The 12,412-nt window shown below is 39.3% G+C and overlaps 1 protein-coding gene across 2 annotated transcripts in view; it reads left to right on the top strand.

Annotated features, from left to right (window-relative positions):
• The window catches only part of LOC147171647 (glutamate receptor ionotropic, kainate 1), a 44,421-nt gene that overhangs the window by 12,129 nt on the left and 19,880 nt on the right, over window positions 1-12,412 (top strand). For both annotated transcript variants that reach the window (XM_086079903.1, XM_086079904.1), the window contains exons 2-7: window positions 3,401-3,568; window positions 4,302-4,559; window positions 5,922-6,103; window positions 7,546-7,599; window positions 9,156-9,329; window positions 11,354-11,497. In XM_086079903.1, coding sequence (XP_085936029.1) covers window positions 3,401-3,568; window positions 4,302-4,559; window positions 5,922-6,103; window positions 7,546-7,599; window positions 9,156-9,329; window positions 11,354-11,497 — 980 coding nt within the window. The remainder of the gene's footprint in view (window positions 1-3,400; window positions 3,569-4,301; window positions 4,560-5,921; window positions 6,104-7,545; window positions 7,600-9,155; window positions 9,330-11,353; window positions 11,498-12,412) is intronic.

Below are 12,412 nucleotides of genomic sequence, written 5' to 3'. Positions count from 1 at the left end.
TCGGCGAACATATTTTAACAATCAATATACGTATTTCTAATGGAGTTTTTTTTTTTGGTAAAAGAACAGAAATATATATATATATATATATGTGTGTTTTTGACATGTAAAATCAGATGGTATTTTTGTAAATTAAATGATATTTTTAAAATACAGGAAAAAAACTGTAAAATTAAAAGTAAAATTATGTTATATGAAAGTTTGCTACAGTGCTGTCAAAATAAAAAAAAAAGTAAAAAATAAAATAAAAAACGGTAATTTTCCAGCAGCTGGGTCGCGAGAAAAATACTGTGAAATAACAGAAAATGACCTTCTCGTAATTTTTCTTTTTTTAATTAATTTTTTTTTTCACAGTGCATAGAGGCGTAACAAGCATTTATTATTATGAGCTATAATGATATAATTGTTTTGCAGAGGTGTACAAAATGCACTGCATCACACTAAGAGTTGCTCTCATGTCGCTCAAAGTGACGTCTGTGTCGATGGAGGGTTCATCAGTGAAGATTTAAAGCTTAAGACAAAAACATTTGCAGAGCGTCGCATCTGCCGCGCCAGAGCGAAAAGGACGATTAAACAAGTTCAACGAACAATGAAACAACATACGAGAGAGAGAGAGAGAAGACATGAATAAGACGTATCCGGCAGTGATGGAGACGACCCGCAGTGACCCCCGGAGGCGCGGTCTGACGTGTCTCCTCGTCCGAACGCGTTTCCCAAAAAGCCGTGCCGGAATGTAGGCCGTGCAAATAGGACGAGGCTGGCCGAGGTGAAGCTTCTCGCTGAACGGGATTAAATCTGCGTTCGTACTCCAGTGACATGACCCACGCACATCTGCGCAATATTATGTCATATTTACAATCAGGCAGAGCAAATATGGACGATGGAGAGTGAGGCCGGAAAAAAATGTATTATTGTAATTAAAACTGAACGGTTCGTTCATTCCTTGCTGTCATGTTTCGGTTCTGTGGAGTCGGGTTTTTGTTTGATTTTTGTCTGTGTGATCAGCGTTTTGTTTTCCTTGTCTTTTCCCCGCGTCTCGTTATGCGCAACCGCGTCCACCTGTGTGTCTTCCCTTCTCCTCCTGTGTGTCAACCTATCAGTGCCCTCAGCTGCGTGTGTCTTCCCCAGGTGTGTCTTGTCAAGTAATTAGTGTTGGTGTATTGAGGCCCCGTCCACACGAAAACCAGTTTCAATCTTTCCTCACAAGTTTCTTACCGTTTAAGCCGTTCGTCCACACGACGAAGCGGTTTCGGCGCTTGAAAGTCTCCGTCACAACCAAGTCCTCGTCACAGCCAAGTCCTCGTCACAGCCAAGTCCTCATCACAGCCAAGTCCTCGTCACAGCCAAGTCTCCGTCACAGCCAAGTCCTCGTCACAGCCAAGTCCTCGTCACAGCCAAGTCCTCGTCACAACCAAGTCCTCGTCACAACCAAGTCCTCGTCACAGCCAAGTCTCCGTCACAACCAAGTCCTCGTCACAGCCAAGTCCTCGTCACAACCAAGTTCTCGTCACAACCAAGTCCTCGTCACAGTCAAGTCTCCGTCACAGCCAAGTCCTCGTCACAGTCAAGTCTCCGTCACAACCAAGTCCTCGTCACAGCCAAGTCCTCGTCACAACCAAGTCCTCGTCACAGTCAAGTCTCCGTCACAGCCAAGTCCTCGTCACAGCCAAGTCTCCGTCACAGCCAAGTCCTCGTCACAGTCAAGTCCTCGTCACAGCCAAGTCCTCGTCACAGCCAAGTCAGATCCTGTCTCGTCACGCCCGTTTCAGTCTAGTCACGCCCTGTCCAGTCAAGACGACCAGTCCAGTCACGTCGACAAGTCCAATCATGTCCTGTCCTGTCACGTCCTGTCCAATCAAACTACGTTATGTCAGACCCTGTCGAGTTACGTCCTGTCCACGCCCATCAATTCACGGTTGTCCCTTTTTTCCTGTTTTATTCAAGTTCCACGTATTACCCTTGTTTCCTGTCTCACTGCCTTAATTCCCTGCTTTTGGGTCCACCATCCCTCAACCAATCATTCCACCATAACACTTGCAGAAAGAGAAGATCTTGTACAGACTGACCCAAAATAACATTGGGCATTGGACCACATGCTGCTTCACCAAGACTAAGACACGATTATCTGATCACATGTTGCATCTTGTTCTGATCAATTTCTATTATGGTGAGCGAGTTTCTTGCAAGAAAGAGGAGAGATTGTATAATGCAATTGCATAGAATGCAGTAAACCCTCTTAATATGTCAGAGGATGCGTCAATTCCACTGATTTTATACCACGAGCCGCTTCGTCATCACAAAACATCAAAGGAAGTTAAGTTAAGTAGGAAATGCAAAAAGTTTCATTTTTGCACCAAAAGGTTTTCTTTGACAGAATACAGTATTCAAGACGAGCACCGCAGCCGTTGCCCTACTTTTATGTGAAACACCGAGCCGCCATTTGGTTACTGCACGTCAAGAATTGCATTTACGTCGATTTCTTATTGCTTTCAAGAAAAAGGAGAGCTTGCAAAGAGCAAACACACGGAATGCAGTACACGAGGTCTTCTGATTGGTTACTCACACCAACAGTAAACATTGGGCCACCTCTTGACCACAGACAATTTTTCATAGTGACTCAAAATAACTTCAGATGAGTCACATGCTGCTTCACCTCTCCAAAAGAAAAAAACTTGTATTTTCTATTGTTTTGTTTGTAAATACTTTTAAATGTTGCACTTACACAGTAAATTTGACTCAAAACAGACTCTAAACAGAGTAAAATTTACACTTGGAAAAGAGTAAAAATAATCACAATACTCAAATTATTTTTACTGTGCGCGAGAGAATTTGCATATACCATGAAAAAAAATAGTAAAGATTTTTAACTGAGAAATTCAAAGTCAATTTTGCAAGGATAGATTTTGACAAAATGTTACTAGTTTATTAAAAAAAAAAGTCACTCAAGGGTTGAGGAACAAAACCACAATTTCAGGTTGGGATACTCTACAACCTGAGCCATGCCACTCCCACTATGCGTGAGTATATCACTCGTGCCAGCTGGAATCTTCGTACCTTACTTTTGGATATTAGCAAACAGCTGGCGCGGCATAGCTCAGATGGTAGAGTGGCAGTCACCCAAGATGAAGGTGGTGAGCTTCTTCCTTAACCCATGAGTAACTTTTGATTTGATTTTAAATCCACTAGTAAAATGTACTCAAAAAAATGTAGAAAGAATTTCTGAGTGAAAAAAACGTTACTAGGTTTTTGTTACGGGATAGACCAAATCTCTAAAGTAATCATTTACTCTGTAGTTACTTTGTGTATGAAATGCACTAAAAAGCTGCCTTACCTCCTCACACCCCATTTGACCTTTTTTTTGTTGTTGTTGTTGTTGTTGTTGTTGCTGGTGCCGACCCAGGCGGCATCTTTGAGACGCTGGAGACGGACCCCATCAGTGTGGAGGAGCTGGCCTTTAAGTTTGCAGTCACCAACATCAACAGGAATCGGACCCTCATGCCAAACACCACGTTGACCTACGACGTCCAGAGAATAAATCTCTTTGACAGCTTCGAGGCCTCCAGAAGAGGTCGCAATAAGCGCTTGTCACTATCGAATATGGTTAGAATCGATTAATCGATGGATTAGTCCGTCGATTAATCGACTGATCAGATTTGTTTTAATTTTGAAACATTGACATATATTACAAAAGCATTTTCCTTGATTGCTGTTTATTAACTACAGGTTGGTGTTTATTTCGTATTCGTATCGTGATTTCAGGAAAAAAAGGGATTGATATTGTGCTATGTTACCGGTTCAGTCATTGTTTTCCAAAGTAAAAACAGATGTTTGCAAATGTCTCATTTCGATTAAACACAGAAGGTAAGCAGTCTGCTTTCGTGAAGGACGACAGAAATCAGTGAACAATTACCAGAGGTGGCAAATCCAGGTCCAGAAAGTAAAAACCCTGCCACAGTAGCTAGCTCCCTAGCAGGTAAACGAGCACCATGGGCGCTAGCTAGCTAGCCAAACTGTAGCAGGGTTTTCACTTTCTGGACTTGGATTTGCCAACTCTGACAATTATTGTTGATATGCTGAAGCATTTTGACAATTAAAAAAAAAATGGCTCCTAACAATTATTCCATTATTAAAATAGTTGTAGATTAATTTGAGAATCGATTACCTGTCGATTCATTGATTTAATTTTGACAGCACTAGTCGGACTACATAAAGAGTGAAATCCCCAAAAGGAAAGCGTGTTCTTGTCGTCGTCATTTTCCGATTCGGCCGCTGACCCGTTTTTTGTTTTTCTCAATTGCCAGCCTGCGACCAGTTGGCACTGGGCGTGGGCGCCGTGTTTGGACCGTCGCACAGCTCGTCGGTGAGCGCCGTCCAGTCCATTTGCAACGCCCTGGAAGTCCCTCACATCCAGACGCGTTGGAAGCATCCGTCCGTGGACAACCGAGACAGCTTCTACATCAACCTCTATCCCGAATATACCTCCATCAGTCGAGCCGTGCTGGACATTGTGCAGTACTACAAGTGGAAGACGGTCACCGTGGTCTACGAGGACGCCACGGGTAGGTTTTGACTGATTTTGCAAGGCCCGCAGAATATTGTGTTCTATTGCGATAAAAACAGAAAGATTAGAGTCGCTTCTTTCATCAGGACAACATTTTTTATTTATCTGTTTCTGTTTTGCAGCAAGTAGCAGCTAAGTTTCATCATTATTCACCATTCTGTTTATATTAGTGGGGGAAAGAGCTTTTTTGCAACATGGCCCTGATTGGTCTCTTATACTCTTCTGCAAACCTGCTGGCCGTTTTTGTAATAACTACCATTGCTTCAAGCATTGTCTTAAGAGTTTAGAGGTTGTTATGCTCTAGGATAAAAAAACATAAAAAAAAAAAAGTATAAATACGTCATTGGAACTATGATATTTTTTTCAAATAGAACGTATTTATACGTTTTTGGGAGTGAATGAGTTAATATTCTTCCCAATCTGTTAGTGAGCCCTTCCCCTTTTCCGATCTATCCACCTCACAGGTGTGTATGAGTGCACGTTTACGGCCTAAAATGCTAATCACAATTATTTATTAGTATTCATCACTTTAGGGAAAACAAACAAACATTTTTACTGCATTACTTTTCAACAAACAATATCTAGTTTTTAGAGCAAAATGAATGTCTTATCATTTCAGAATAAATGATAACAATAAATTCATTAACAAGGGCAAACTGAAATAAATATGCTATTTTCTTGTTTAAAAGGAACCCAGATTTTGCTTTATATTATGTATTTGGTTGTTACTAACATAACTATGAGATTCATTTTTCAAAAATCATTTCCAGTTGAATACACGTCGTAGAAACTTTATTTGGACGTACGCCGCCATTGTTATTTGCGTCGCAACCCATTCAGTACTTTCTTCTTCTTTGACTCGGCACAGTGCGCTTGTTCTAATGTTCGCCCCCTGGTGGCGGATGAGAAAGTGCTTGATTCAATAAATATCGCTAACGATCAGATGACTCAAATCATGGCAATCGAAATTGTAATCATGATTAAAAATTGGATTAATTACGCAGCCCGACAGACGTGAAATACCAAAAATGCTGATGAGGTAGCACGGCTGTTGCACAGGTGTGCCTTAGACTGCCTACAAGAGGCAGCTCTAAAGTGTACAGTTTTCTCATACATCTTTTGACATTTCAAGTTTTTCTAGATTTTTTTTAATTGAACGGGTCATTTTGACCCGCTATGTAACAGGGGATACAGCGGTCACAACTTTGTTCATCTGTAACACGACTTGCCATGTGGACACGGGTCAGACTTTGTAACTTCTCCAATTTTGATGATTCTATGATTTTTTTCCCCCCAAAATTGCCTCGCCGCATGACAAAACGATTCGGGGTCAAATAATGATGCCGTTTGTGTGTTGAAGGCCTGATTCGCTTGCAAGAGCTGATCAAAGCTCCGTCGAGATACAGCATCAAAATCAAGATCCGCCAGCTGCCAATCGGAAGCAAAGACGCTCGGCCGCTCCTCAAGGAGATGAAGAAGGGGAAAGAGTTTTACGTCATCTTCGACTGCACCTACCAAACGTCGGCTGACGTCCTCAAGCAGGTGAGAACCGCTGCAATCTCACCCACGCGCCACGACGGCGCGGGTTCTCAGGCTTTTTGTGCCAAGAAGAAAAGACCCACGCATAATCCAAACATAGCCAACACGTGTGTTCCAAAAGAAATTCAAAAGTTGCCCATTTTAGAGAACATTTACAATTAAAAAAATTACGTTTTCTAGAGAGAAATAGGGAAGGAGAAGGGCCAGTGAAGAGGTGAAAAAAAGGGTTGGCAGGATTTTCACCGTAATCTCAGAATTCTGACTTTAAAGTGAGAATTCTGAGATTAAAGTCTCTAATCTCAGAATTCTCATTTTAATCTCAGAATTCTGACTTTAATCTCGAAATTTAGATTAAAGTCAGAATTCTGACTTTCAGAATTCTCACTTTCAAGTCAGAGTTCTGAGAATAAAGTGAGAATCCTGCCAACCCTTTTTTTCCCCCTCTTCACTGGCCCTAATCCTCCTCCGATGAAAAAAAAAAGTTGTCATGTTACAAGAGCAAAGTTGTTCTTATTCAAATTGGTTGTAATGTAACATCAACAATGGTTGTCAGATTACGAATTTTCAATTGTGTTTTTGTCAAATTTTGTCAAATTTTGAAATCAAGGATGATTTTTAGGGCCAACATTTCGAAAGGTATGTGCGGTGTTCATCAACCTTTGCGGCTGTTTATTTTCATCTTGAACTGTGAATTATGAACAGTTCCTAATAGCAGCAATTGTAAGCACAGAACAAAAAGGCTTCTGGTAGAAAGCAGAAAAAACATGTCGGAAAAAGCCTACTAGAACAGCTGAACTTTGACTTGGGCTTAATCAAAGGTGCATGAAATGATGGCAGGTGTGTGCTGACTTCTACTTCACATGTGTTGGAATGTTGATTCTGAACACAGCCATATCTGCCGCTATAAGAGGGTGTGCGCACTTGTGCAACCACATTATTGCAGTTGTTCAAGAATGTCAAGTGAGGTGTACACGTCACACCAATGGAGGAAAAAGTTGTGAAACAATTCATGTTGGTCTCATTTTTTAATATTACAAAAAGTTGGCTTTCGAATGGGGGTGTGTAGACTTTTTATATCTGCTGTAAATGATTTTTTTTTTTAGATACAGATGGCTACTGACTTGCTATTAGAAATCCAACTTGTCAAATCAAATGTTCCCGTTTTATCACCTGATAATTTTGCTTATATTAAGTAATATTAATTTCATTCCTTTTAAAAAAAAAAAGTCACATTTTTGTCGTGTAGTGGCTAAAAAATGCAACAGACAATTTAGGAATCCAAGTCGCTTTTTGTCTTAATATTGAGCACGCCGCGCGAGATTAGTCAAATGTGTTTCCGGCCGAATCCCAGCACAGTTGAAAGTTCCCATTTAGAAGCCAAATCTGCGTGGAAAATGAATTGCGAGCTTGCTTCTAACGCATTCCGCCTTTCAACCCTTTTGCAGATCCTGTCCATGGGGATGATGACGGAATATTACCACTTCTTCTTCACCACGCTGGTAAGCAGCCAAGAGTGACTCAAAATAATCCACAAAGTCGTCGCAGCCCGAAGTAGGTTTGCCCGCATGCGCCCTCATCATCAAGAAAAAAAAAAAAAAAGTCCTCCTCCTGGCGAAGGAGTGACCGCGTCGTCAAATTAATTTGACCCACGACCTTCACCGAGTGCAGCGAAAATTAAACAGAAACTCTAAAATCCACAGTCAAAACTAAACAATCGGAATAATATCTTTGTTCACCGAGCACAACAGGAATGCAACGGAACAAACTGAAAATAATCCATCAGCTCAAAAGTAACAATTGCTTACGCACAACTGCTCACAAAGCAGTCAAATCCATCAAACTCATGTGATTGCTATTAACAACCTAACACAATAGAAATCAAACAATGATTTGGAAATCATCCACAATGTCAAAAAGTACGCTCATTTGCATAAGCGCACTTGCGAGGTGGAGGCGTCATCTGAATAACGTGATTGTTATTAGCGACAACCTCCGTCTGACATAACAGAAATAAAACAAAACGTGTCGATATAATGTACAAAATCAAAACCAAGTTCATTTGCAATCACATTTAAAACCACTCCACAAAGTGAAAACTATAGCTTGCACAATAGAAATAAAAGGCAAAGTAATCCAAAAAAGTCAGAGAGACGCGTCGCCTGGTTAACGCAGGTGTTATTAATGATGGACTCCCACCTAACACAATACAAATAAAAGAATGCCTCGGAATAATCCACAAAACTACTCTTGGTTGGTTACACATACATGAGCAAACTGATGTGATTGTCATTAATGCTAACTTCCACCAAATGGGAATGAAACTCGACAACTCGAAATAATCTATGCTGGCAAAACCGTGCTTGCTCGTAATTGAGAGTGTGATCGATATTAAGGACAATCTTTTAGCGTGGAGGAACAAAACTGCCAAAATTAATAAACTAAATAAATAACTAAAGGACAAAAAAGTGAAAATAAAAACAATTATAAAAAATACAAGTAAATCCCAAAAAATTTATATAAATGGAAGTAAAAACAACAACTTATCTATATACAGGTATCATAAATATTATATTCGACCATTGCTGAAGCTCTCCATGCAAGTTGGCGAGACTTCCTTGTTCGCCGACCCGCTCACTCAAACAATGAAAGGCAGTTTGTAATGGCGGAGTCCAACCCAAGACAGGCTTAGGACCGCCCCCCTCATTTGAATAACATTTCATCCTGGCAGAGAGTCTGCAGCACGAAATAAATAAATATGAGGGCAGAACATTTTTCTTTCTTTCTTAATATTTCATTCTATTTATATATATATATATATATATTTTTTTTATATATATATTTATGGATAATCTTTTTGTGTGTTATTTTTATTTCCATTTATATTTATTTTTGGGGGATTTAATTTTTTAATTACATTTTTTATATCCATTTTTATTTTCACTTTTAGTCATTTATTTATTTTTTATTTTGGCAGTTTTGGACCTCCATATTTCAGTAGCCCAATAGAAATGAAACAAGTCAACTTTGAATGGAATCCATTTCCCCCCCCCCGCAGGACCTGTTTGCGCTGGACCTGGAGCCGTACCGCTACAGCGGCGTCAACATGACGGGCTTCCGGCTGCTCAACATCGACAACCCCAAGGTGGCCTCGGTGGTGGAGAGGTGGTCCATGGAGCGGCTGCAGGCCCCCTCCAAGGCCGAGACGGGAATGATGGAGGGCATGATGACGGTCGGAACCAAAAATCAAATCCAAATCAACGCATTTCACCATCAAATGATTTGAAAATGGCAACGTGTGGGGAGCGCGACGGCATTTTTAATGCCACGTTGATGATAATCATAACAATTTCAAGAAAGAAAAAAAAAAAACTCATCGACTCTCTGAGAAGTTTTCCACTCAAAGGGGGCGCGAGCCAACAATAAATAGGACACATTTGGACGGTGGAAGAGCTTGTTAAGCGGCTCCACTTCTACTTGTTTATCTGCTTTAATGAGGCTCATTAAAAGATAACGCCGGCTATTTACAGATCTTCAGCGCTGGTAAACAAAATTAATCATCGTAACCCCCCCCAGCAAAAAAAAGCATGCTCGCATTACGTTACGTGTGAACTGTACTCTGATAGATAGAAGCACACAAACATCTATTTTGGGAAATAATCATTAGGATCTTCTGATCGCTCTCATTATTGTGGAGTAGCGTTAAAAGGTCGATATAAAAAAAAGTTCATGATAAGGGGATCATTTCTCTCACCGGTTATTAATGACAAGTGCCACCGTGCACAGTAGAAATTAAGACAAGTAGAAATAATCGAAAGAGTAATGAAAATACTGTGTTAAGTATGTGTCGCGATCACTCATGGCATGCCGATCATTTCGCTCGCCACTTATTAATTGCAAGTGTCACCTTGCGCAATAGAAAAAAAACAAGTAGAAATCATCTAAAAAAAAGTGCCACGTGCTTAGTCAAAGGTACAAAATATGTGTCATGATCGCTCACGATATATTACGATCATTTCTTTCGCCGGGTATTAATGACAAGTGTCACCTTGCACAGTAGAAATTAATAGAACAACGAGAAGCAATCTAAAGAGTAAAAAAAAAGTCCCGCACGCTTGGCCAAATGTTCAAAGTCCGCGTCATGATTTCTCATGACATGGTGATCATGTCTCTCATCAGTTATTAATTTCAAGTGTCACCTTCCACAATAGAAATTAATAGAACTAGAAACAATCTAAGAGTATAAAAGTACAATAGAAAATAATACAAGTAGACATAATCTAAAGTGTAATGAAAAAGTGCCGCGTGCTTGGTCAAAGGTGCAAAATACGTGTCATGATCGCTCACGATATTACAATCATTTCTCTCACCACTTATTAATTACAAGTGTGATCTTGCACAATAGAAATTAATAGAACAACTAGACATAATCTAAAGTGTAATAAAAAAGTGCCGCGTGCTTGGCCAAAGGTGCAAAATACGTGTCATGATCACTCACGATATTACAATAATTTCTCTCGCCACTTATTAATTACAAGTGTGACCTTGCACAATAGAAATTAATAGAACTAGAAACAATCTCAAGAGTAAAAAAAAAGTCCAGCAAGCTTGGTCAAATGTCCAAAGTCCGCGCCATGATTTCTCGTGACATGCCATGTCTCTCGTCAGTTATTAATGACAAGTGTCACCGTGCACAATAGAAATTAAAACAAGTAGAAATAATCTAAAGAGTAATGAAAAAGTGTTGACTGTGTTTATGTGTCACAATCGCTCATGGCATGCCGATCATTTCTCTCGTCAGTTATTAATTACAGGTGTGACCTTGCACAATAGAAATTAATAGAATTAAAAACAATCTAAGAGTGCAGTATAAAAGTGCTGCACGCTTAGTCAAATTCTCGAAGTGCGTGTCACGATCGCTCACGACATTATCATTTCTCTCGTCAGTTATTAATAACAAGTGTCACCTTGCACTATAGAAATGACTAGAACTAGAAATAATCCAAAGAGACAAAAAGGAAAATTTGCTCACTTGGTCCCCTGCAGTAACTATGTGTGATAATTGCTCAAGACATGGTGATCTCTCTCCTCGCCAGTTCCTCATAACAATCAACCATCGCACAATAGAAATGAACCGAATGGCTAAACATGATGTGAAATCATTTGATTTAAGGGTAAAGAAGGCCTGGAAAGCCTTTTTTTTTCTCTTTCTTTGACGCCTTTGTAAGTGTTTGCACGATTGGTTTCTGCTTCCAGACGGAAGCGTCTCTGATGTACGACGCCGTCTACATGGTGGCGGCGGCCTCGCAGCGAGCCGCCCAGATCACCGTCAGCTCGCTTCAGTGCCACCGACACAAGCCCTGGCGCTTCGGGGCCCGCTTCATGAACATGCTCAAAGACGTGAGTCGGCTTCCGCTTAAATACGACTTGACTTTGAGGCTGCTTTTTACCGCCGAGCGTCCTGCTATCCAACAGCTAGCTGCTAGCGCATTCTTTTCCTGTGTACGATAGCTTGATTTTATTTGATTTTTTTTACATGTGAAATAATTCATTTAAATGTGAAATAGTTTATTTTCATAATGCGGTCGTAACAAATTCATTCTCTTCATAATTTAACGAGATGATGAAAAGATGAATTCTCATTTCTAAAATGCATCACTTATAATCAATTTAATTCCAATAGCTACAAATGATTTAATAAACAGGCGTCAAATATAAATCGCTAAAATTTAAAATAAATCCATTAAGAATTATTGAATACATAAATAAATGCTGAATGTCAATAATAGGGTATTGTACAAACATTTCTTTATTTGTAATGAATCCATTATTTACTTACATAAATCCATGCTAAATGCCTATAATAAATTGTTTTACCAATTGTATTCATTTGAATTAAATGTATTTACCAATTCGTCAATAAAATAAAGGAGTGGCAGTAATATATTATTTCACTGTTGTTCATTTGTATCAAATAAATAAAGCAATTATTTATTTTAAAAAATGCATGCAAATGTCTATAATAAATTGTTCATTTTATTAATATTTTTCTATTCACAACAAATTAATTAAACAATTAACATCAATAAATGACTAATTTTTCAAATATTTATTTCAATGAATCAATCAACTAATAAACACTATATATAAATAAATAAAAATCTATAACTGGGTTATTTTATTAACCTTTATTAGCCAATTATTTTATTTAAAAATAAAAATTAAATATGAAAAGCTAAATTGCTAATGCAAATAGTTAAAGAACGGGGAGTGCCGCGTGTGGCCCCCAGACCATACTTTGCCTAACCCTTTTCA

This window comes from Leptonotus elevatus, chromosome 7 (genome assembly GCF_054856555.1).
Source record: "Leptonotus elevatus isolate MCC_2025b chromosome 7, RoL_Lele_1.0, whole genome shotgun sequence".
NCBI lineage: Eukaryota > Metazoa > Chordata > Actinopteri > Syngnathiformes > Syngnathidae > Leptonotus > Leptonotus elevatus.
This window is presented reverse-complemented; position numbering and strand designations above follow the sequence as displayed.